Below are 26,449 nucleotides of genomic sequence, written 5' to 3'. Positions count from 1 at the left end.
CAACTCAGAAATCATGATGGTCTATTTGTTGCCTGATAAATTATGGAAAAAGTCATAAGGCTTGGTTGTGTTTGCTTCAACATTGAATACCAGCGTAGGCACTTTGTATCCCCCTCCCTTTCTTCGGCTGAATATGGTTAATTAATTTGTGAACCATTTACTGTGAAGGCGGCGTTTGATATGTAAGATTTAGTGTAACTTATCTAGCAATAAAATATCCGGCAACAGCTTACCCAATATAGGATCAGCCCAGTGGAAGAAACTCTTCGACGGAAAATTCTCCGTTACGTTTCTTCTTTATTAAAAATGTAATTAGCAGAAGCTGCCGGTATAACTACAGCTTGGTTCGACTTTGAAAATGTAAGAAAGCATGCGCAAGAAATGTATAAAGTGTATCTTGTTATTCCAGTTGAGTTATGGTATACCTGTCAAAGTTTTTTAAATTAAGGGCAGAAAAAGCCATTGAAGGCTCGGGCGCCTTCCAGGTAGTTGCTGTAAGTTGCTACTTTGATTTTGTTGTGGTTGTTTTGCGAACTTGAACCTAGTCTCTCAAACCTCAACTCACAGCGTTCTTCTTTAATTTCTTTTATTCTTTTCCACTCTTTATCCTTGTAGGTGGCTGGCAACGGTTTCCAGAACCTCTGAGCACTTATAATTTGATGGATCAATACAACCACTCTTTATCACTTGATACAAAAATAACGGTATGTAACAAATGCCTACCCACTCGTGAACAAGTTATCGTCGTTTTTTACATAATAGGTAACCATAGCAACAGTCTTACCTGTTAAAAACATGCCTTATTTTAGCTTTAATTAGTTGTGACTCAAAACCGAGCATGGTGAACCCATTTTTATTTTGGAACTGTGATAAGCATGTTTAGGTACAACTTTTTCAAGTTTTAAATTTTTTCGTGAAAGGGTTAGAAGGCTGGAAACCTTTTCCTATAATTTTTTAAACTTTGGGAAACGTTGTACCTGGACATGCTGATTACATTTCATAACAGAATATGGGGTCACAAATATGCAAATACGGTAGTATTGACCCGTCAAATTATAAGTGGTGTAAAGTGCCAGCAACCTCATTAATTAATAATCGGCTGTTTAGTCTGAGAAAAGGATATATCATATATTTATTAAATGTATTAATTGCTTGACTGAAGCAAATTGCTGAACACATTACAAAGTCAAACGAATGCAAATCCAGATCACCCATATCACTAAGCACAGGATTTATCAGTGCTTTATATTTACAGTCAAAACTAATTGTACTCGGCGTTAAAACGAACCAGCATGATTACATGGACGCTGTAGGGCCACTAGCCTTCACTCCTTCTGGCGGGTAGTACGGAGGAGGAACTTGTGTGGCCGGTATTGCTCCTGGGGGTGGTGCATAAGCTACATACCCGGCATTCATCGGGACACCAGGACCTGGATTAGACATACCATTACCAGGGGATGGGTATGGACCTGGAACAGGCTGTATTCCAGGGGGTGGGTACTGCTGTGGTATTGCCTGAGCATACCCGACAGGGGGTGGATGAGTCGTTGTCACTGTCGCGGTCGTGGCCATAGGAATAGCCTGAGTCGTCACAACACGTCTGTTTTTCCTCTTCACAAAGTAGATGACGACCGCGATTATTGCGACTATGACGACAATGGCTACGAGAACCCCCACAATGGTTCCTACTTTGCTTGCTGTTAAAGAAAAATAAATAGATGTTAATGAAATTGAATAACTAGTTGTTTGTTTTTGCACTTATTCTCTCTTACTCCTATACATGTATATTTTCGGTGTTTTTTTCTAAGGTTAGTTAGCAGGTGATCTGTCTTGTGTGGGGTCTTGACTCTTTTACAAATCATCCTTATGGCTCATAGGTTTTCTTATTATTTTAATTATATTTGTGCCATTAAATTTAAATTGTAATAAATAAATAAATAAATAAATAAGTAAATAAATAAATAAATAACATTAAAGACAAGTTAATGACGAGAAACGACGTTTCGAAGTTATCGTGACGCCATTCTCAATTATTAATATTTTTTATTTAATCAGTGTTCTGTGAGTTTAAGTAGCGTCAGCTAAACTTGCATAACAATAATGCAAGCTGTGACAATTATAAAAATACTTAAGCTCTAGTCCAGTCCGATTGTATATGAAGATTGTCTTTTATCCGACATCTCCTACACTTACCAAATTAATTGTGAGCAGCCTTAGTTGTTGTTGTATGTATTTATTTGGCGATACGTCTTAAAAATAACTCGGCTGCTCTCAGCCAACCAAAATGAACCACGTCGACATTGTTATTACAGTCACATTATTATGGTCAGAAGGTGATTGCATTCACGTGGTTCAACCAAGTGATGCTAGTAGCAATGACGAGATGCGGCCTATGTCATGAATACTTACAGCTTGCACTGAAAACAGTGTATCGCGCCTCGAATCCTTTAAAGCTGAGACTTGAGTCGGACCTGAAGCGAACCCAAAGGTACCGCCCACTTGAGGTGATAGTTGGCGCATAGGTACCACAATACGTTCCTTTCCTCACACTTGTCGAAGTTGATCCATCGCGAACTTCCAGGTAATCATTAGTGGAGCAAATGCCACTTTCAAGTCTGAAGAAGGTAAAGGAAAGCTTGAGCCTCTTTCCACTTGGTGCAGTGATCTTCCAAGTGCACACCATGTTATTTGGGTAGTATGAGGGGTAGGATGGGCTTCTGAATGTCCCGCCGGAGAGGCTGCTCAGTTGTAAGTTGTTGTTGTGTAGAAATGGGCTGCTAAGCGAGCACTTGCTTGTCAAGCTAACTGTAGGATCGAATAAGGAGAAAGTATTTAACTTGATACTGACAAGGTCACTCGATGGACCCGAGAACAAGATCATGCTATTAAACAAATTGACGACAGTTCTTTTTTTCATGAATTGTGTCATGACTCCGCATGACGGCTCGTGGATCCAGAGCAAACTTCTAATTCGATAAAATTACGAGGAAATCTGTCATCAAAAATAGGACAGAGGTATAGCAAACTGAAGCTAATTTTTTGATGTTTACAATAACAAAAGTAAACAAATTCGATTGAAACGCAAGCAGATGGAACAGATGGAATAGAATGCAGAATGCAAGTAGGAAAAGAGAGTAAATGCAATATTTTCATAACGGCGGAATGTGTCGAGTTCCTAATAATTTGAAGAGTTACGGGCTCATCAAACATTCACTAAAATTCTAAATAAAAAACAACAACAACTGAACAATACTTTGATGAATTGGCGTAATTTTGAAACTACCATAATACCTTTTCTTGCAGTCGATAATTAAATGATTCGCTGTTACATAACTCAGTTCAGCCAGGGCGCAGAAAAGGTTCAGCTCTAGTTACATCTGTCACAGCTCTAATTCTCGTTCTCCACACATTCTAATCAAACCTCATACAAAGGTCCTCACCATTTCCCCCTAGCTTATAAGAGCCGCGCTTCACCCTCTTTTCATCATCCGAAGTGTTTTTAGCGATTTTGTCTTTTAAGAATGGTATTTTTGAAGTCGAGCTCTCGCATCAAGAACTAGAGCAGCTTTAAAAGTTTGGAAAACGTTCGCCGACGACGTCAGCTTTTCGACCAGTCTTCGTCAGTAAAAATTGAAGAAAATTGGCCAATAAGCACACGTGAAATTTGACAACGCTTTTAAAATAAAGAAAAAATTCACCTCATGATATTAAAGTTTAGCTGACATGCTTACTTACATGGGACAAAGGCTCTAAACGTAGCACGGAAACGCCTCGTTGACGGGTAATAGTCGGAATCGCTGACAAACTTCACAAAAATATAAGTGTACCTAGAGACTATTATGGGCGGCAGTCTGGTCCCACAAAACCTTCCAATCAGGGTGCTTGTGGAGAATTTGTCCCCATCGCGAATTTCCAAATAATCATCCCTGCAGCTGGTTGAGGACTCCAAGTAGAATATACTGAAGGTAAGTTTCACGGCATAAGATATTGAGGGTCTTTTGAGGCTCCATAAGCAGGTGGTTGATGGGCGGTAGTTGTAAGGGTAATTTGGACTTGTGAGCAATTGGTCCCTGTACGTCTGACTTGTGTAAGAATGGCCAATGTTAGAGCAAACTGAAAGACAAAAGTAAACAGTTAAGCATTCTACCATGTCACCCTTCCAGAACAGCGCTAACAAGGAGTTTCTCTGGACTGGATAGTTGTGTGAAAGAAATTTAGGGATTCGCACTTAGTCCAATTTCCCTTGAGGCCTGCAAAATGGGATGGCGTCATATGACGTTAGAATTACGCCATTTGTTATGGACATCCGCCATCTTAGAGCTCTCGATTTTTCTAAAACCTCATTTAACTATCCTAAATGACCAAATATAATCAAAACCTTATTAAAAATACTAAAATGTTAATTTTTTTTTTTAAAAAACTAAACTAAAATGTTAATAAGAAAAGGTAAATTTGCTACGAAAACCTCAAACGTTTCCATAAACAAACAAAGAAATCAAAAATTAGAAAACATGGTTATCGGTATGTTTATTCAGGAAAACTTCATACCACGTGTGCAAACAAATGCGAAGCCAAATTGTTGCCAGATAAATTATAGGAAAAGTCACAGTTTGTTGGAGTTGCTAACACTTGCTTCAAAGGAATGTTGGGTGTATTCAACAGGCAATTTGTCCACCGTAAAGAGTTTCGAACGTTGACGTTTCGAGCGTTAGCCTTTCGCCAGCTCTTCGTCTGACGAAAGGCATTTTTAATCGAAACCTCAGACCAATTCCAATAAGCTTTCGCACGTCGTTTTTGACACTCGTTTCGAGTGTTAGTCCTTCATCAGGTCAGCTCTCTTTACGGTGGCCAAATAACCATATCAACTCCGTTAATAAAACCGGACATTCGCTTTCACTCACCACAGACCCAGTACAACAGTTTCTTTAGAGAATGTAACCCTCCTATCTACTTGCTGTAAAGGGACGACTTCATTTAGATGTTTTATGTGTTGGAGCCAAAACTACACGGCAGTTAAAACAATATACTTTTTTGTGAGATAGCGAGTAATTTTCTCGAGTGCAGAACAAACCATAATCGGTGAATAGATAGACCAAGACACAAAGACAAACCTTGTGGCTAACAATAGTTAACAGGACGGGCAAAGCAGACTTACCAGATGCCGACGACAACTGATAGAGGTAAAGAAGAGCTTTGAAAATAAAATAAGAGTTTTGATTTTTAAGTTAACCAATTGCTTTCTTAATTAGGGCGTCGTTGACGCCATAGCCTTCAATACGTTAACTATGATTTTCTGGATGGGTCGTACGTTTCACAGGGAGAAGAAAAGGAATCAAACATAAGAAAACCATGGTTTCCAGAAAGGGGCCCATATGATCCATCTCTCTGCAAAAAGCAACCAAAACCTCCTATATAAAAGTCACTCAACATTGCTTCTATTAAATCTCTACCTTTAGTGAACGTGTGTGTTTTTATTGTTGACATTTTGTAAGACCTTTTGGGGCTGAGGGGTGAGATGGAGGGAAGAGGGGGAGGGGTAGGGGTAGGGGATAAAAACAGTTTGTAAAGATGTCATGTAGTACCGTAGGTCTTACAATCTAACCTTTCAATTGTCCTTCCGTCCTTATATTCTAAATGTTTTGCCAAATCAAAAGCTCCCACTTTCCATAATTGCGCTACGTGTAAATTTCCTTGACAACTGTTAATTCTGAAAGTTAATACTGCTCTGGTTAAAGGTGACACAGTTTCTTATCCTTTCGATTTCGCGCCTGTTTAATCGGTCTTCAGGACCACGGATTTTGGTTCAGAAAAAAACAGTTCAACATTACATTTAGATTCTACGTTATTGTTCCCATTTAGAGAGAACAAAATTTTAATAAAATACATCAATTAGCGTATTATGGTCGAACTCCGTGACAAAAAAAGCAGCTGCTCAAATTAGCTGGTCATGTATCATAATGGTTGGAAGAACTTTCCTCGTATCACTTTTACGTCTATAGCTCATATTAGGGTTCAGTTTTTATTACTTTGCCTTCAATTCTTCAAATCTCACTGTCCTAGCTTTTATAGTTGCAAAGTTATGGAGGGGATGGGGGGGGGGGGGGGAATCCTGGTCTAGATAGGGTTAACGTGTATACAATTCCATTATGGTGCGATCCACAAGTATGTGGCCTGGCGAGTGGCATGGCCACAGGTAGATATTTAGAGAGTGGAGTAATGCAGGGCACTGTAAACCCTGACCCTGTCTCAGACAATCTGATTTCCTGTACTATTAAAGACAAGGTCTGTTCTGGTCAACCCATTCAAAATAACTGCCCACTTTGTAGGTGAAAGTCTAACAAAAATAAAAAAAATGGAGTTATCCCAAATGGTTTGAAGCTAATTCCAAACAGTAGGTCCCGTCTCAGGGTATCTCCCTGAAAGATGACAGTAAATGTAAAAACAAGAAAAAAAAACTAAACAAAACAAAACAAAACAAAAATTCAGAAGGTTTCCAGTTTCAAATTAAGTAGTATGACAAATAACCTTTGCCTTCATTGTAGCCTGAGGACGAGAATGAAATCTCACCGTTCTTGGTTACATAAGGCAAAGTAAGATACAATCACTAGATAGTAATTTTCGATCCTCTGACAAAATTCAGCTCTCCCCATTTCTTCTAACCAACAATTTCGGTAAGCTCTCTGGCTCTTTTTTAATCTATCTGTTATAGGCAAAAGTACAGCCATAACGTCTTTTGAGAAACTCGTTAGCATTAAGTTGACGGATAACAGCAGCTGCAGTCGAGTTTCGAGCAAACATGTTATAACTACAAAAAGTCTTAGAATACTGATCGGTGTCCACTTTTTTGGAAAACCACGCAAAGGGACTGCCATATCGCACAGAAATAGCAAACGGATTGGCAAGGCTGATGAAAGTATTCAAAATTTCTTTAAAGAAGTAGCGTAAGTCACAGCAATCATTACAGGGTATATCGTACCCACGTTTAGCACAAACAAGCAAACAAATTCTTCAATATGAAGAGATATTTACGAAAGGTGATCGCAGGGATATGAACATCGTTCATACTCCCTCTCCGTTTGAGCAAAAATTATGTTTTACCCAAAATAAACTTGCGACAGGCGTTTTTGGCCTTCTCATACTTAGCCTAAAAGGTGCTGTTACACTGGGCATTTTTTCCTGCAACTTATCTCGCAATTTTGTTGCGACACAAGTGGTACGGATTGTTGCCTAGTGTAACATGCCCTAAAATGAACATGTCTCGTATTTTTTTTTTTGTTCCCGCAATCGTTGCGAGAAGTAGAAGTTGGTTCTACTTCGTGCAACGATGACTGCAACAAAAACGTACGGGTAACGGAATTGCTAGACAAGTTGCAAGGAAAAGTTTTCTAGTGTAACCAATCGACAAGTGTTTGCTTTCCCAATAGGTGGTTTGAAGCCAATCCCTAGAGAGTGTGGCAGCCATGTTGGATGACAGAACCTTTTGTTTTGTTATCCAACATGGCCGTCATACCGTTGTCTTTTTGGATCTAAGGGATTGGTTGCAAGCCACCTATTTACTCCACATATGTCTATGTTCATATTATAGTTAGGTATATTATCGTTTTTTTTTTTTTAAAATCACTATTCAAAAAAGAGGAATGGCGGCCTCTTGAATCAACGAATGGAAATATGCCGGAAATGAATTCCACAAACACCATGCTAGAAACACGAAGGGATTGCAGTATTAACAGTAGGACCAAAACAAAACTAACAGTTCTTAATTTTTCAAAAAATATAATATGAATAAAATATCGGCAAAGCGGTCTCGCTCGATAAATTATTTGTTCACAACTTGTGACAGGTGTTGATGTTATTAATTCCATGATTTAGAAGCAGTAAAATTAATCCAACTTCAAATGTCTATGTTTATATTATAGTTAGGTATATTATAGTTTAAAAAAAAATCACTATTCAAAAAAGAGGAATGGCGGCGTTTTGAAGCAACGAATGGAAATATGCCGGAAATGAATTCCACCAACACCATGCTAGAAACACGAAGGGATTGCAGTATTAACAGTAGGACCAAAAAAATAACAGTTCTTAATTTTTAAAAAATATAATATGAATAAAATATCGGCAAAGTGCTCTCGCTCGATGACTTATTTGTTCACAACTTGTGAAAGGTGTTGATGTTATTAATTCCCTGATTTAGAAGCAGTAAAATTAATCCAACTTCAAATATTTACACGGTTGCCATGGCGCTTTTAACTTTTTACTGCCAAACTTCAATTTGTGTTAACAATGTCCGATAATAGGACATAAGACTCACAAAAGACTCGCTTGTCAGCTCAATGCGCATCGGATCTTCCACTTTTTTATAAAACAACACCACAACGACAGCGACAGAACAAAAGAAGCAAACGAGCGAATTCGAGCTTCCTTAATTCTTATCAGCAATTTACCGATATTAGGCCAGCCTCATTGACGGCATCATAAATCGCCGCCAAAATTTACCGAGACTAATAAATTTAACTTTCTAAGTACAGCGTGATAAAATTCAAAGTGGCTTTCGTTGATGGAAAGAGACAAAATTCGCATAAAGGAAGTAATGCCGCCAGATGGTGTCAAGGGTTTTGCTAACCGGAATATTTAATTAATTCCTTTCTCAGTTATTTTTGCTCTACGTCGAATTTCCATAAATGAGAAGCCAATATTCAAAAGTAAATACTGGACCCAAATAGTAGCATTAAAACATTACAAAAAAAAAAAAAAAAAAAAAAAAAAAAAAAAACCCGCAAGTTGCCGAAAGCTTCTCGGTCCAAAAAAAAAAAAAAATGTAATATGAGTTAAAGCCCCTTTTTTTCTGTTTTTGTCGGCTTTTAAGAAAGAAAATTGATTCGCTAAACGGATGCAAATTATTTCAGCCTAGCTGGTAGTTGTAACAGCATCGTAAACCAAGAATGTATGGCAATATTGCCAACGAAAGTGCAAGTAACGGCAGATTTTCTGAAATTGATATTTTTAAAGTATTTTGAGTAGTTTTAGGACTGAAACAACCTGATTTAAAAGTAAGAAAGGCGAGACTTGTGAATAATTTTTTAGCCAAAGGCCGAGCTGTCCACAAGCTGGATTAGTTTCCCTGAATAACACAGTTGGTCACACGCAAAAATATATTGTTTGCAAATAGAACAGGATAATAATTCCACTGATATCATATCACCTCTGTGTATCGACCTTAGATGTTCAAAAGGAGATCATAATTGGCAATGTATATTAACCCGAGACATCATTTTGCTTTAAGTTTGCAACATGTTCAGCTTGCTGAATTGAACGTTCACATTTTTACTTTCGTTCAAGATAAAATACAAAAACTTACCGATCAGAGAACGTAGAACGTTTGTAGCGCCATTTTCTCTCGCCATGATTGGAATTAAAGAGATTGTTCAGGCGTTTCTCAAAACACCCCAGGCTCAATTAGCAACAGCGCTGCTTCGATATTCAGTTACCGTAAAAATACTGCTGTTGCCAAGAATTAGTTGTCCAGTGTATGATTTGACGTCACCATAACAACACGCCGATTTAAGGTGGCCGAATACAGTTTTTTAGTGTACAGGTGTTAGAAGACGTTATTTGGAAACTATGTACTTCTGGGCGCCCAAAATTGGTATGGTGTAAGACTAACTAAGAAACAATGAATTTTCGTACGTCTTGTCGAGCTAAGTACCGTTTCCATGGCAACGCAGCAAACTATTAAACGTCCATATATTGTAGGTTTCCTTTATTTTTAGAAAATGTACTCATTAGATTTTTTCCATTTTTTGTATCCAGATAAACTCACAAAACACTGACACAGTTGCACTATTTTCATGTAATTTTAACAGACAGATCTCCTGTAAATATTGATTTTGCATTTTAATGTTTTGTGAAGATACCCTCTGTTAGATTTAGGTTTCTCTTTGTAGGCGAGTTACGCTTTTAGGTAAGTATTTTTATGCCAAATTTTACGAAATTCTAATGAGCGGTTCCTTAGAAAACAGTTCATTTCCACGAAAACAAGCAGTCGCAATTTTTTGGTCAAATGCGCATGGGTGGCTTTAATTGGGTTTCATGGCAAAGTTGAAAAGCATGCAAAAGGTCTTGGTAAATGACTTTTTTGCTCGGAAAGAAAAGAAAAAGAGTCCAGAAACGAGAAACTTAGTTATTTAGGATCAAAACTTACCTTTATTATCCATTTCATGTGAAATTGAGGGATCACTTTATCGACCGCCGTATTTACGTACCACAACCCCAGCGCGCGCTTAATAGCAAACTGTGTTCGGCCACCTTAAGTGTGTCATTCAGAAATGGGAAAAACCGCTGGATTTTGTAGCTTGAAGGCTCGTTTTTAGTCCTTTCGGTATTCACTTCAGGAGCCACCGAAAACGTGTAGTTACTAAAACAAGGAATGACCTAAAATGACCTAAAATGATCTAAAATGACCTAAAATGACCTAAAATGACCTAAAATGATCTAAAATAAATCTGAAATATTCTTAAATGATCTAAATGAAGTGAAACCAAGATAAAATTACCGAATTACAGAACTGAGTGCTTACCAAAGTAAAGGCTGATACCAGGAAGCTGCTGTGAACTGCCGGAAAGACAGAAGAAGACTCGAAAAGTGCCGATGGTTGGCACTTTTACCCTCACCGGTAAAAAAGTTGTTTGATGAATTTCACTTTCTTCTTTAAATAAATTAAATGAAGCCTGGATTTTTTATATTACTGCAAACGCTGAGCATCCTGAGTTCTTGATATTAGCAGCCGTGTTTACGTTTGATATTCGAGATCGTTCCGATAAGCGCGTGCTTGATGATAAGCGTAAAATAAACTTTAAAAGTTTAGAGATTATCAAAGAAAAGTTGCAGTCCAACAGCTTTAAAGTTTTTTTGTGAATCGAACTGAGCTATTGTTCGTTCTCAGATGTTAAACAAAAGGCAATTGTCACACATTTCCTCAAAGGGCCTTCCGATTTCTATAGTTGTCTTACATTCCCGAGTGACAACCGATGAATCGGCAATGAGTCTAAACAATAGCATGAATATATGAATACTTAACGACCCACACACACTTAAATCGATGTGAAGTTGTCATGCCTAAACGTATGCCCACAGCTGTGTGTTTGTTTTGTATTTCCTGTTCGTTTCGTTGCGTCGCCACATCTTCAGAAATCTGACAATATTGCCACTGCAAACACGGGGTGTTCATGATATTTAGTGTAATGCAATGTCACCGGAGTTCAACTTCATCAATAAATGGAAGGAGAAATTCATCAAAATGTGACAATGAACAGCGTGCTGCGGCTGAACGTTGAGAACGAACGAAGAGCGTCGCAAGCCGCGACTTCTTGGATCCTTAATAATTCCTAGTCAAGAGATTGATAGAGTCCTAAGCACTGAGGTACATTGGGTGCATATCAAGGGTGCCTAGAAGCCGTGATTTTTTTCCCTCCACAATCCGTGGATTATACAGTAAAAGCCCGCGAGTAAGAACTTGAATTTTAAGAACCCGTTAGACTAAAATTTCTAATTTGGACACTGTTTCAATAAGAATCTGTTAAGGCTTATAACTTAATCCGTTTCTTATTCTACAAACTTTTATTTTAAGACTTAGAATTTATCAGTAAAATAAAATAGGCTCCCAGGTATAGGAAAAGGCTAGGATTTCATATCCTTTTATTACAGTCGAACCTCTCCGCAACGGCCACCTTGGGGACAGAAGAAAGTGGCCGTTGTGGAGAGGTGGCCGTTATGGGCAGGTAGGGGTGTAATATGACACCTTTTGTTTTCGAGAAATACAACATGTTTATTGTGCCAAGTTCATGCTTACTGTAGCCTATAATGGCGATCCAATATTAAATAAGATATATATAGATAAAATACACAATAAAACGTAAATAATGTTTTGAATCCAAATGTTAACAAGACGAAACGAGCAAGGTTCGCAACATTCGCTATATTGTAGACAATTTATGCTTACTGCAGCATACAAATGGAACACAATCAAAATACGTATATCATTAAAATGGATACAGAAACGTAATGTTCCGAAGACAAATGTCGGTTACTGCATCAGTTTATAAAAAAAGGTTTTTACAAAAAAGAACTGTACTGGCCGTTGTCGAGAGGTTATTTTGGCAGTTGGGGACTCACTTTAATGGCCGTTGCCGTTGTAGAGAGGTTTAAACAAGAGCTAATGTATGGACTGTCCGCCGGGACAAAAAAATGTGGCCGATGTAGAGAGGTGGCCGTTGTGGAGAGGTGGACGTTAGTGGAGGTTCGACTGTTGTTATAGTAAATCCAAAAATACTTGACTTAATTAGGTGGTGAAACAATTAAAAATCAATATAACAAGACCGTGACAATGATTGGTTGTTTAGGACTAAGTTACAAGTGTGAGATATGTCATTTGTGTGCTTTTTGCATCTCGAATTCACCTTTGCATTAAATTCAGAAATACCCCTGCAAATGTGTCTGAATTCAAATCTGTATGTAAGGTAAAACCACCCCGAGAATAACATCTCATCGTGCTGTGGCATCACACAGCATAAATCATAAGACTGCTAACCTGAACACAAAGCTAAGAGAAAATTATAAATTTCCAAAGGTTATAAGTAGTAGAGGCATTTCAGAATCAGGTGTTTATGAGATTTTGAATCACAGAGTCAACTATTGCCAATTAACCCTTTGTAGGGATATAGGAAAAAAATCCAGGCCCTGTTTCTGTTGTTCCTTCTGAAACAATTCATATGCAATTCCAAAATCCTCACCAATTTTTAATGTCCTTTTCGTACTAATCACTGCGTATCCTTTCAACTTACAGGTCATTCAGCACCTCTTTAACTGGCAAACTCCAAAAGTAAAGCCCATCTCAAGTGAACAGTGCCATCTCTGCACCGAGAAACAAACTTTAAAACATCTTATTGTAACTTGTTCTTACGTGCGCTCTTTTTGGGAAGATTTTACAAATTGGTGGAACACAAAAAATTCAGAAGCAGTCTCCTTGTCTGAAACAAGAAATTATTTACGGCTTTACTGATGGCCCCACTCTTCGTCTTGGCTTGAACCTCGGCGTGATTTTAGCCAAATACTATATTTATACTGCATCAAGGAGAGAGGAAGCATACATCTGGCAAGCTTTCTTTGCCTTTCCCAAAAACTATCTTAAATATGGAAAAACATAAATCTAAATTCCAAGTGAAACTTTGAACTTTTTTGTTTTCTATTAGCATATAATACGGTTCTATTCTTGACTAGCAGTATTGAAAAAAATATTGTTGTTGTAAATGTAGTTCAAATTGTAACGTAAATGTAGTGGTTTTTTTATTATTATTCAAGATAAATGTTTCTAATTGTATTGTTTTGGTGCAATAGTGTTATTAAAAAAAGTAAAGCCCATACAACAAGACATCATAAACCTTCTCAGTACAGAGTTCACAATCAGATTGGATCTTGACAGGAAAGTAATTGAACATACAACACCCACACCAGTAAATAACGAATCCCAAGATCATCAGCAAGTAAAAGAAGACGACTCACATCCAAAGAAAATTAAACTACAGTAAAAGAATACTGATTCACCAAACCCTTTAATTGTTGTTCTAATAATCAACTTTACACAGTGGCAGCATCACAATTGAAACAACTCATTGTTGGAAGAAAATTACTGTACCACCCAGTTAGAGTTTCTGTTTTTATATTTACATTTCAATGTTTTAGTTAATTTTGTTCAATTCATTTGCATTGGAAACAACGACAACAATAAGTCGACTTTTATTCTCATGTTTGCATTGCTTCATGTGATGCAAGAATATTAATTATTACTTGTACCCCAAGAAAATGAAAACACCGTAGAAGGCAGTAAGTCCAAGGACAATACGTAATTGAGAAAAAATAAATAAATAATTAAGAAAAAAGTACGCAATGCTTTAAAAACTTACAAATGATTTAAAAATTACAAATATTTTAAAAAATAGAAAATACAAAGACAGCAATAAGGAATAAAAATAAGGAATAAGAATTAGAGTTTGTGTTTCAATGTTTACATTTCAATCTTTTAGTTAATGTTGTACAATTCATATACGTTGGAAACATTAAGTGCACTTTCCTAGTTTGGCATTGCATTGCTTCATGTAATGCAAGAATAACAATTATCACTTGTACCATAAGAAAATGGAAAAAAAAAGGACACTAATCTAACCCCTGGCTGTTCTTTTAATGAAACTTTACAAAGTCACAGCAACACTTTGAAACAAGCCATCATTGCGAAAAACAATTACTGTAGCACCAAGGTCAAGTTTGTATTTTAATGTTTACATATTTATAGTGGATACTAGCACGTTGGCATTGCTTTATGCGTATTACATGTACTTTGTTTTCTTTAAAGCAATAAAAAAATGTCATATTAGTCGACAACGACCAACCTATTTTCAATTCAATGAAATACACTCTAACCCTTATCACATTTATAATTCGGAAACTCCTACTCTTGCATACTTGAGAAAGAAACAAACAAACAAAATGGCATGACCGAAATGAACACTTATGAACCAAATAATCAGTCAAACATGCCGTCGCGCTAAAATCTGAAACAATGCTCTACCTTCAAAATTCCTTACATCCCAACTTCCTTGACGTTGCAAAACCACATCTACAATGCTAGTTATCTTATTAAGTATTGTATTTAATTTAGTAGAAATGTATTGTACACCACAAGCTTTCATCTTTCATATACATCGTGTTTAAATAAAGGCAACCTACCTACCTACCTACCTATTAAGGCAACCTTTTTCTACTGAGCCCCTTATACCTGGCAGTACAAGTTACCGGCAGAGGGACATTCAGATCCCAAACCGCCCATCCCACCCCAACTTCCATGTCCGGAGTGAACGCTTCCCCAGCGTCTCGTTTATTATTTTCTCAGGTTGATGGCCAACTTTAGTAATCATTTCAAACACTGTATCAAAATAAATCCCCTCTCTAGAAGTCCCCCGGTAGAAGAGGCTGGGACATTTTTATCCATCGGTCGAGCGCAAACTTAGCTCCAGCAGAGAGTCGTTCTTTGTTTGGTTCGGACCGGTTGGGTACGGAGGTCATCAGGGTTGACAACGGAATATTTTTCTCAACCAACTTGGAATTTTCAACAACACTGGCACTGTGAAAACAAAGAAACAAAACGATTACTTTAGGGAGATGGTAGTCAGAAAATGTTTTGTCTCTGGGGCTAATTCATGAAAAATTCCCCGAGATCCAAACGTTCATACGGAGTGCCCCATACGGAACTACCCATCACCGTATCAAGAAATCAAGAAATGGGGACAAAAATGAAATCCCTTCGCTCCTCTCTTCAAAGTGCTATCAATTTAAGTGATAACACTTATGGAACATGAATGTTGTTACGCTATACTAATGACACAGATGATAGATCCGAGAATTAACTCTATAGTGTATGTTAAAGTAAACCCATGAGTTTTTTTCCCATTGAGCGTAAACCCTAGTAAGGAAATGGGAGACCGCATAAGGCAAGGAAAAAAATCATCGACCGCGGGGGGAGTCGAACCCACGACCTCCGGATTTGATCAACTACTGCTTTACGACTACCGACTTATCTACTCGGCCACGCCAGGAGACGTTGCCACAGTTACTGCCTTAATCATCCACTGCTTGCGCCCGTTTGGCCTCGCAGTCCAGTCGGTAGAGCAACAGTAAATAACGGTTTCCCGAAAACATTTCGTGGATGAAAATTTATTTTACGTGCACGATGCCCATCGCTAGAAATTCGATTACTGCGTTCGACGTAGAAAGAACGGACACCTAATACAGACTGTCGAGATTGTATGGGACAACGTTGATTGAATGAGTGGATCTGGGAAGTGTATCTGGCATCCTCTGCAGATTTTGCAAGGGCGGATGACATCATCGCCAACTTGGCAAAGAAAGGTGTGCCTGGTGACATCGAACGCACTCCCTAATCTTTAAGTATTACTAGTTAATGATTTCTAAAGCTACGATGTTGAAATCTTATCAACGTTAAGAAACACAGTAGGCTAGTTTAAAAGAAGCACTAACACCAATCGATATAACACAGATTTGAAAAATGCTCGAAAACTCTTCGAGAGTCTCGGCAAACGGGCCTCAGAGTCTGAGAAGTCGCACTGTAAACTGACCTGAAGTATCTCTGTGGTACTTTTCTAGATTGTCCAAAGTCATCGCTGGCAGCCACCTCAGTGGCAGTTGCCTTATCAATCCATGCTGCTGCATCGACTTCTTGGTTTTGTAACTTGAGTCTCCCTTGCAAAGTTCTATGGTCTTCCTGGGCTTTGGCTAAAAGGTACACTACAACATGGTGCCGGACCGGTAATCCCATGGATAACAATGGTGGATATACAGACTGTGGATCAAAACAATGAATTGATTTAAATAGCAATGGCAGTAGGGGACTCTATGACGGACACTTTACACGGTCGTTTCTTCACTATCAATAGAGAACTAAAGTGATGACATCACAAAAACTAAATCGATGAAAATTAGTGAGGGTATTTGAAGAGATACACCACATTCCAAAATGGCTGCCATTTTAATATCGTTTTGTTTGAATTCAAATTAGCCCTTCTTGACTTCGTTCAAGGTAAAATATTATTTCGATTTTGGAGCTTAAAAACGAGGCAAGAAGGGCTAATTTAAATACCCACCAAAGAATATCAAAACAGTAGCCATTTTGGAATAAGGTCTATGTTCTGAAAGAACAGCATTTTATTGCAATTTGGGGATGAGATATTGGCAATGTTATGCTCTGATGACTCCATACATTAAATCACTGTAATGCTGCCTCAGTTCCAAACGTTGGTTTCCGGGCAACAATAATTGCAACAAGTTTTATAATACTAACATTAACATAGCATCCTTTTCCACATCAGTTAAAACTTAATGTTTGTTTCTGAAAAAAAGTGCGGTTACCCTCAATTTTCTTTTTGGGTTCCAATATCCCTTGTAAAGATCTGCTTTCCCTGCAAAATAATACGCTGCCCCAAAATGCCTAAATCTAATAGCAGGCACTGCGTGCTAATAAAAAGCTCGACTTTCTCGAACCATCTCATTATCCGTTGAACATACATGCACTATTAAAAGGTAGCACCATCATTAACATACTTCACTGTTGACGCTACAAAGGATAATTATTTCATAAACATGTACCTCCCAGAGACCAAGTGTTGAGATATTGAGATTATCGGGTGAAAATGTCAGCCCTGTTTCCTCGGATAACTCCCTGGTACAAGCTTGATTAAGCTGAAACAGAAAATGTTAATGTTTTATACGTACTGACAATGTTAATGGTACATTGTACATGACAGTGACAAGTTACAAAATTCTAGTTACTTCACAACTGTATCAAAACAGTGCACATTGCACATTTTCCTGCTATACCTGCTACGAAAAAGCAACTGCACTGCCTGTTCGTCACGCGTTACTTTCCCGTTTTAGCCTTTCCCCGGTAGCCTCCCTCGAGGACGCTCTTTTGGCTCGTCACGCAACCTTTCCTCCCCAATGAAAGAGGAAAGATTGCGTGACGAGCCATTTCTAGCCTTGATAATAAAACACAAATGTAGCATAATGAGACTGTTACAAATACACGTGCCCAAGAGCATTTAAAAGGATCAACTTAAAAAAAAAGGTGTCACTATAGTAGCTGAAAAATTACATCCACCAGTTAGTTACTAGGCTTAAAACCTAACATCAAATTTCTTTCAAGAAAAACCTAATGTGTCAAAACTTTCTTGTCCTTTGAAGGAATTTCGAAGCTTATAGGTGGTTTGCAACCAATCCCTGGAGATCCAAAGAGACAACGGTATGGCGGCCATGTTGGATGACAAAACAAAAGATTCTGTTATCCAACATGGCTGCCGCACCATTGTCTTTTGGATCTCTAGGGATTGGTTGCAAACCACCTATGATTGGCTAAAACTGCAAGTGCCCCCCTCAGAGATACTTCTTGTCCCAGACGAGATTTTTGTATCACGAGACGCACATTGCTTAATACACTACGAGCGGACTCGCTTATTTTCTAGGGAAAGTAGAGAGAGGGAACCACGAGGGCGCACGCGAAAATTGCTTCCGGCCGTTCTAAGTCTTAATTAAGTTTTAATTTTTGGTATTAGTAGTAGTGTTGGTTTAGAGATTTTGATTGGTTTTAATTTTTAGTATCTCAGCTATGTATAAATTGTGTCCCCAATTAGTATGCTGCCTTTTAAGGGCGCTAGACCCTCGACTAATTCCTAAGAAAAATTAGGGACTCAGCTTGTTAAGTCCACAAATCGCTGGTCACACGAAGTTTTAAAAACTGTAAGTACTGTAGGCATACAGTTTATCATAGATTAACTACTCTTGCAAGACTTTAATCAGCTCACAACTTTGTTGGAACCTGAGGCCACGTTCATTTATGAAGCCTTCCTAAGTAAGTACTGTTTCTTGAAAATAGTCTCAGCACTATAGGCCATTGTTAAGAAACAATGCTTAGAATACCTTGTGACATGTATATCTGCCCCCTGTACTTTACTTACAGTTTCTCCTAGTTCAATGTGACCACCTACACAAAATAGAAATTCAAAATGAACATAGTAAATAATTTTCTTTAATTATCGATTTTTATTTTATTTATTTATTTATTTTTTTAAATTTTACAATTACAACTGCAAGTTCTGACTCATGACTAAATTTACCATGATCGTAAAAATAAAATCAAGTATATTTGGCAAGACTCTTTCACCAGTACGATCATTCCAAATACATGGTAGACTACTAATAAAAGTGATGAATCGCAAATGCGGAATTTGGTTTATTCGATTTGATGAGGTATTTGAAAAGAGAATCAAGAGAAAATTAAGTGCATTCACCAAATTGCGCTACTTACATGTGAAGTGTAATTAGCAAGTAAGTTTAGTTAACTTTATAACTCTGATGCAAAATACTGTAATAATAATTTTACTTCTTATATTGTGCGCTTTCCATAAAATAATCAAGCGCGCATTACATATAATAATTAATTACAGAGTATCTAATTACAAATTAGAGAGATTTCCACGGAAAAAAGAACTTAAAAATGCCCATAATTATCGCAGCCGTGAACTTCGATAAAGAGTACCGTATTTACTCGAATAAGCGCCGCGGCGCTTATTTAATTTTTCGTGTCTCCTGTGCGGCGCTTATTCGAGGGCGGCGCTTATTTGAGGGCGGCGCTTATTAAAAGGCTCATACCACAAATTCAAAACATTTTGACTGTAAAAGCAAACGCTGACAATCTCCTTACTGCAACAGTTACAGGGAAGAGAAAGAGGGAGGTTGGGCTTCTCTTACCGGCAAAGTTTACAGCCTTCACGCAAGAACTGAAGAACGCGAACATTTTGAAGAGAAAACTAAATGAAAGAGCATCAAGATATACTCACTTCCAACTGAAAACATCACTATTGATGAAAATAAATTCCCATTGTTGGCTTAGAACCGCATTGCAGCGATTACAGTGTATTTTTATCATCTTATGGAAATACTCAAATAATCGCCGCACCGGTGCTGCGGCGCTTATTCGAGGGCGGCGCTTATTAACCATTCCGCTTCATGTGCGGCGCTTAATCGAGGTCGGCGCTTGTTCGGGGGCGGCGCTTATTCGAGTAAATACGGTAGCCTGAAATGTCAGCAGTCTCCTCCCCCTAATCCGCAGGGGGATCAGGTTAGGGGAAGGAGACGGCTGACATTTCAGACTACAATAAAGAGCTAAATAAACTAATTTTCGGTCAGTGGGTTTAATTGTGACAATGCCTTTTCTAATTTACATCATCAAATTCAATGATTTCACATTCTCTAATTTTAGTGGCATCCATCATTTTTTTTTTATATTATGGCGAACCAATTCACTGCTCAATTTGTGGGTATATTACATGTGTAATAACAATTATCCTGCGAAATCGCACGGACTATCACCTGATACTTGGCCGACAAGGCCGTTAAGGCCGAGTTGGCTACAATCAGGGGATATTCTTCAATATTGAGGAGAATCATTGTTTTATTATTCAACACATTGATAACGAAGCACAGTTTTCTTGCAGAAAAGCAGGCGGCAATCTTTATTAATTTTTGTCATTTTTCTCCCAGACACACAAATTACACATATCACAGGACATCTGTTTAAACTACAGATGACAAAATAATATTCAGTGCACCATGACCACATTTGAGCAGTGTTACAATGTGTTGAATATTTGAAACGTATAACTGAATTTTGCCTCACTTTTGTTAAAGGTTTATTTTACATGTCAGGAAGCCAAAACATTTGACGAGTACCTGGAGGAACCCACACACAAGGGAATGTGCGCATATGTTCTGGTCGTCTCGTCAGCAGCACTTGGTTATCAGATGTCTGAAGTAAGACTGCAACTGCTGCTTTAACTCCTTGACTTTCGTGGGGGATCTTAGCAATGTCTGTTGCTGTCAAAAAACGGCAAGGGCATGAACTTGGATGCTAACAAAACAATTGACACATGACAATCAGTATAACGCTATCAACCTCAGTCCACAACATAATTTTTTTTATATACTATTATTTAATATACAGGCAAACAGTAATTTTGTTACATTCAACGTAGAAAGAACGCACTCCAAATGCAGATTGGGGTCAAGGTTGACGTCGATTGATTGATTGATTGATTGATTGATTGATTGATTGATGGAACGAACGAACGAACGAAAGGACGGACGGACGGAGGGACGGACGGACGGACGGACGGACGAACAAACGAATGAATGAATGAATTAATAGGAATATAGGACTCAACGACCTGAAAATACACGAAAAACCCACCAAAACTGCAAAACTATAAGACTAATCCGGCAGTAACTTATAGGCTCAACTAATGGTAACGTATTTTATATAGACTCTCTAGATATACCGTTCATTTAATTTGTTGCCAAAATTGAAAGCCAACAAAAGAAATAAGCTTTTTTGGTTTCAAAAAATGTCTTTCACAACTTATCGTTAGTCCATCATTTACTTCAAAAAGCGAAAAAAAAAAAAAAACAATCAATTTTTTCTGAGATCATAACGTCATCTCACTGACAATACGTTACTTGGAATGCAAGACCGATAGCAAATTAGGGCAATCCTACATTCCTTTTAGTTCAACAATGGTTGACATTATATCAACAGGTTCGAGTCCAAAACTCAGTACTGACACTTCTGTGAATGCAGGTCAGTAGCAAAGAAATGGATTTACTGACAAAAACACATAGAATTACAAAATTAGGCCAAATAGAAGCCAATTTAAACCCAAGTCACCGTTCTGAATGCACGCATATGCTTTCAGGTCAGCTAAAGCATTCACAAATTCTTTTATGGTTAACACCTTCAGCACTGCTGTAAAGGTTGTCGTGGTTGTCTTTCTAATGTTGGATTTCTTCTTGACCCCTCACAGTCAACCCACAATCCATTGCACACCAACAAAAGTTAAGAGAAAGTCAGTGGGTGCAAATTTAAAGAAAATTTGCATTGTGATGTACTGCAATAATGGATCTTTGTGACATGAAAATCTCCTGAATGATTGTGGATTTTTAACACCAATGGAACGTTTAGTTAATTCTCTAAATATTTCTTGAATAGTTTTTGAAAGAAGGCTTAAAATATAGGAAAATATACTAGGATTTTTCCTCAATTTACCGGACTTTATAGGACAAGTCTGAAAAAGTATGATTTTATAGGGATGTAGGACTCGCTTGACACCCTGTTATTACTGGACTAAGTATATACTATTGCTAGCAGCTCACTCCAGTATGCCAGCAGCTGACAATTTTGCTTTTTGCTACCAGTGACCACACTACTTTAATATGGATCAATCAATTCCAGCAGTGCCCCCCCCTCCCCCCCACTCCCCCCCAACTGTAGTGGGAAATTTTTCCATCACTGTCCTTGTCAGGGGCTGGGAATTAGTCTACCCCACGGCATTTGTCAGTCTCATGATTTCCACTGCACATTGCTGTCATTTCCTTTCTACTACTGGTAAGTTCATCAGCAGAGGAATGGTGACTTGTATTCAGTTATAAATTATCCTACCCACACTATGTCTGACTCCATATAACCTGTTAGGCTTCCCATACAAAACACTGGGGCAACTAAAGTCTCAACTTAGTTTACAAGACTAGTTTACCCTAGTGAAAATCCTTTTAAGATCCTTGAGGATCTTTAAAAATCTTTAAAGATCCACATGAGGATCTTTTGTGGATCTTTTTGAGGATCTTTAAGGATCTTGATTCATATCCTCAAAGATCTTGCAGGATCTTGTAAGAACCTTGAAGTCCCTGCAAAGATCCTTCAGGTCCCTGCAATGATGCAGCTTACAATGTTATTTGTCTACTGATACTGTTGGTATATTTTATTCAATTAACCGCCCTGGGCATTAATTTATTTAATTTTGTGCCCATGAGGGTGGGCGCTTATTTGAGGTGCACATGGGTGCTTATTATTTTCCCAACATTTTCAGCAAGCAAGCAAGCACATTTTTAGAGAATAACAAAACAAGGGTTAACAAGATTATTTCACTTCAACAAAACAAAACAAAACAAAGTACAAAAGCTAACACATTTATTAGCCATAAACAATACAAAAGTTCATTGACTACAGTATCTAAAACCACTTTGGAACTCAAATGATGTTCCTCTTACTTCACGCTGGGTTATTACAGATTGATTGAAATGTTTTTTGTTGGGAGGGGGTGGGGTGGGCGCTTATTCGAGGGTGGGCACTTATTAACGTTTTGGGCTTTCAGGCTGGGCATTTGTTTGAGGTGGGTGCTTATGCAGAGGTTGGCAGTTAATCGAGTAAATACGGTATTAATGGCAAATAGCATACAGGCATATAATTTATTCAAGTGTTCATGTATCTTAGTCAAAGAGAATGTACATGCATGTAAATACCACTTAAGAGGTGTATTTAAGCCTACCTGCAGTTGGACTCGCTGTTCACGTGGGTAAACCATCAGCATTTCATTTTGGTATTTATAACCAGCATCTATCCTGTCTCCACTACAACCCATCGTAGTAAGAAAACACTAAAAATAAATGAATTATATACTAGTCATGTGCTACTTACAATGTACATTAAAAAAGAAACAAAAACAAACAAATAAAAACCAAACAAGGGAAAAGAAACAAAAATCAGTGAGAGTCAAGATAATAGACATTTATTTAGCAAGAAAGTGTTGACCAAGGACAATTTACACAGACACGACAACAACAAGATACATTATGTATAGAGTATTTTATTATAAGTGCCTTTAAAATATAGTAAAAAACATATTATGCTTATTAGAAAGGCCTTTCAAAGTGATGGTCGAATAATGGTGTTTCTTTCCAAATATCGTCTCTCTTGGAATTAGGCCTTTCAGATAGGCATATGAATTATTTTTTCTCTTCATATGCACTTTTAATTAATGACTTCAGGTACATGTATTTATTTTATTGTAATGAGGTACATGCTGCTGCATTTAAAGTCTATCCTGACAATGTTTTTGTGCTTGTGGTTGTGGTTGTGACATCATGAATATAATATTATCAAAGACAGAATTCGTTTTCTGTTTAATTAAATGTCCTAATGTTTCTATCAGTTGTACAAGTGGCTTATATAACAACAGACATGTACAGTACTGCATGTATTTATAAGAGATTTCTGAATTTCAAGCATCTACCAATCACTTATAACAATTTGTTCATGCATCAGCAATGTACGTTCATCGAGATACCTGTTTGAAACACGCAGGAAGTTTGGAGAGCACAAAAGATGAGTACTCAAGAGTTAACTCAAGAAACCAGAGTTGCCCGACAGCAACTCTGGCTTCTTGAGTACCGGCTCTCCAAACTTCTGGTGTGCTTCATCTCTCGATGAATGTACAGCTGATCATGCATAAACCAATTGTTTTATTAACATTTTCAAAAGTGGAGAAATTTTTTCTCCAGGGATTTGTTTGCTGACGTTAACAGCGTGCACAAAGGGAAACTTATGAAGTACGCATGCCCCTTTGAATTTGATTAGACAAATTTACTAGCTCTGGTAAAAAGAATTTTGAATGTGCAGTTCCAGAAAAAATCCATACCCACCCCACGGAAGGTCATCGAAAATTGCTAGGGGGAGGGGGGTCTTAAAAGTCAAAATTTTAGAAGCAAAGTATAAAGCTAAACTGGAATTTCCTTGGGGGAGCAGGGTGCAAAACAAAAGACCTTCCATGGGGGGAGTTAATGGATATTTTCTGGAACTCAGCACAATTAAAGAATTGATGAACTCCACTGATAACATATTAGTCTGGAGCTTACAGGTTTATTCTCCCCAACCTCAATGACTGTGCATGTTAGTAACGGATCCTTGTTTTTTCCTCCGGCTGTTGCGTTATGGCCAATGCACTTCGCAGTTGGGGCATTAATCAAGGGGACAGGAGAAAACTTGGTCTGTAACTTACAGCACGGACCCCAAACCTCATTAGTAAATGAAGTACATGCATCTATTTTGGCCAGAGTCATGGCCAGGGGAATATGAGCAACCCATTCAGTTTCAAAAGCTCCAAATATGCCTTTAAGTGAGAAAATGAGGGGAGTAGTGGATGTTGGACTGGATGCAACAGGTACCACCAGCTTCTTCACAATTAAAAACCTGAGCATTGAATTTAGCAGAGGGGAAGGTTGAAGCAATTAGCCCCATACAATGGTAGGGAAGTAGGGGTGGGGGAGGAGGGGGGGGGGGGCAGTCTGAAGAGTTATTTAGCTACTGGCTGAATTCAACAAGATCTTGCGCATGACAAGGCATTTTCTCAAACAAAACAAAAATAATAATAATAAGAGGCATTTTGTAAAATCTTCCCTTGCACTTGCCATGCTCTGCAGACTGTTGGGTGGTGGCGCGCGCGCCCGATTTCCCTTCTCCCTTCCCCTTTCTAGCGCCTGTCACGCTGCCAGGCTAGCGTTTCAGAGACTTACAATGATCTATAACAGCCAAGATCCAGTGCTGATCGAATTGATAGCTTCGATCAATGATTTGCAGCAATTTGTTGTTGACGTTGTGTTCTAATTGCTCAATTTGATCTACAGTAAGTTTATTTGTCCATAATATTGTATACCTTACCTTTTCAAATGCAGCTGGAACTGCCCCATTTCCATCTTTATCCTTGCATAGAAACACTTTTGGTTTGGTAATTCCAGACATCTTGCGTTTTATTCGGTGAAAATAACGAAGAAGAAGCCCAGATGGGCCTAAAATATAGCAATTGTCTTCCAGTTAGACTGGGTTTTATAACAGTCTGGGTCTGGGGGCGGTTGCCAAGTTACGATATTTTTTTCTGTCTTACGTGACCAACTGAAATATATTCAATTTGTTGTGTTTCCGGTTTCGCAATACCTACCATTACACTTTTTTTTTTACTCCAAAAGTTGCCAAAGTCATTGTAAGTCCCCAGCATTTTTTATATTGCGTCAATGAACGAAAACGGAGAAAAAAAAATAGAAAACTATGCTTGAAAAGCACGTACAGCGACTTCATAATCCACGTTGGACGGATGTCACGCTTTAGCCGAAAAGGACCTGGGGACCATTTCTCAAACCTCCCGAACAGCTTCAAGCCTGTGAGGGGAGGGGGCGGCTGTAAAAAGGCTAAACAGTTTCGCGTCCGGGAAGTATTTTTCAAATTCGTTAGCCATCGACTGGTGGTAATAATAATAATAATAATAATAATAATAATAATAATAATAATAATAATAATAATAATAATAATAATAATAATATTAATAATAATAATAATAATAATAATAACAATAATAATAATAATAATCTCTTTATTAAAATATTCCAAGTAAAATGTTATTTACAGGTTAAAAGTAGCTATTAAAACTTATTTACCATTCTTTTCAATAAAAAAAGACTATTATTAAGGACGGTGCCTACTAATACCGAGGTTTTTTTTTGCGGTTTATGACTATGCGGGGAAAGCAGATCTTAGCAAGGCCTATTGTAATCCAAAAAGAAAATTGGGGGTAACCACGCATTTTTCAGAGATAATTAAGCAACAATATCTCTAAAAAGCGCCAAAATATAAAGCAATGTATGGGATTTTTTCCTAAATTGAAGCTTAATTTTCTCTGAAAAATGCATGGTTACCCCCAATTTTCTTTTGAGATACCAAAGGCATTTGGTAAGGTCTGCTTTCTCCGTATAGTTTTAAACCGCGCAAAAATATTCCTGTATTAGTAGGCTCCACCCATAGGAAACCCGAGTATCTCGCGATGCGCAGAACGTATGCGCAGTAACAATAGTAGGCACCGTCCTTAAGCACATTTTTTTTTTGAAGAAAAGAGGAAAAAAATCTCATCGAATTACAACAATATTATTATTATTCATTGATTTTTACCTAAAAAAA

The 26,449-nt window shown here is 37.8% G+C and overlaps 2 protein-coding genes across 2 annotated transcripts; both read right to left on the bottom strand.

Annotated features, from left to right (window-relative positions):
• Window positions 1-1,214: 1,214 nt before the first annotated feature.
• Window positions 1,215-9,530, bottom strand: LOC146465390 (bone morphogenetic protein 1-like). The gene is made up of 5 exons (XM_085128770.1): window positions 9,356-9,530; window positions 5,156-5,191; window positions 3,736-4,113; window positions 2,410-2,805; window positions 1,215-1,697 (listed from the first exon to the last, which is right to left on the bottom strand). The coding sequence occupies exons 1-5, from the start codon at window positions 9,399-9,401 to the stop codon at window positions 1,297-1,299; spliced, it is 1,257 nt and encodes a 418-aa protein (XP_084984896.1). The 5' UTR covers window positions 9,402-9,530; the 3' UTR covers window positions 1,215-1,296.
• Window positions 9,531-13,772: 4,242 nt separating this feature from the next.
• On the bottom strand, window positions 13,773-25,507 carry LOC146465389 (m7GpppN-mRNA hydrolase NUDT17-like). Its single transcript, XM_085128780.1, has 7 exons — window positions 25,163-25,507; window positions 22,995-23,102; window positions 20,347-20,524; window positions 18,573-18,598; window positions 17,209-17,301; window positions 16,182-16,405; window positions 13,773-15,169 (listed from the first exon to the last, which is right to left on the bottom strand). Exons 1-7 carry the CDS (start codon window positions 25,241-25,243, stop codon window positions 14,995-14,997), a joined length of 885 nt encoding a protein of 294 aa, XP_084984906.1. The 5' UTR covers window positions 25,244-25,507; the 3' UTR covers window positions 13,773-14,994.
• Between the last annotated feature and the right edge of the window lie 942 nt (window positions 25,508-26,449).

Source organism: Pavona decussata, unplaced genomic scaffold (genome assembly GCF_977016875.1).
Source record: "Pavona decussata unplaced genomic scaffold, jaPavDecu1.1 SCAFFOLD_156, whole genome shotgun sequence".
In the NCBI taxonomy this organism is placed as follows: Eukaryota; Metazoa; Cnidaria; class Anthozoa; order Scleractinia; family Agariciidae; genus Pavona; species Pavona decussata.
Note: the sequence above shows the minus strand (reverse complement) of the source record. Positions and strands in the feature narration are given on the sequence as shown.

What these genes read in the sequence shown, in the direction of transcription:
- LOC146465390 (XM_085128770.1), bottom strand. Translation starts at nt 9,401, where the DNA reads ATGGCGAGAGAAAATGGCGCTACAAACGTTCTACGTTCTCTGATCG. An exon ending in TCAGTTGTCGTCGGCATCTG is followed by an intron (nt 4,114 to 5,155) that starts GTAAGTCTGCTT and finishes TTTGTCTTTCAG; the next exon opens with TTTGCTCTAACATTGGCCAT. An exon ending in CACTGTTTTCAGTGCAAGCT is followed by an intron (nt 1,698 to 2,409) that starts GTAAGTATTCAT and finishes TTTCTTTAACAG; the next exon opens with CAAGCAAAGTAGGAACCATT.
- LOC146465389 (XM_085128780.1), bottom strand. Translation starts at nt 25,243, where the DNA reads ATGTCTGGAATTACCAAACCAAAAGTGTTTCTATGCAAGGATAAAGAT. An exon ending in TTCCAGCTGCATTTGAAAAG is followed by an intron (nt 23,103 to 25,162) that starts GTAAGGTATACA and finishes ATTTATTTTTAG; the next exon opens with TGTTTTCTTACTACGATGGG. An exon ending in AACAGCGAGTCCAACTGCAG is followed by an intron (nt 20,525 to 22,994) that starts GTAGGCTTAAAT and finishes TTGTTTTGTTAG; the next exon opens with CATCCAAGTTCATGCCCTTG.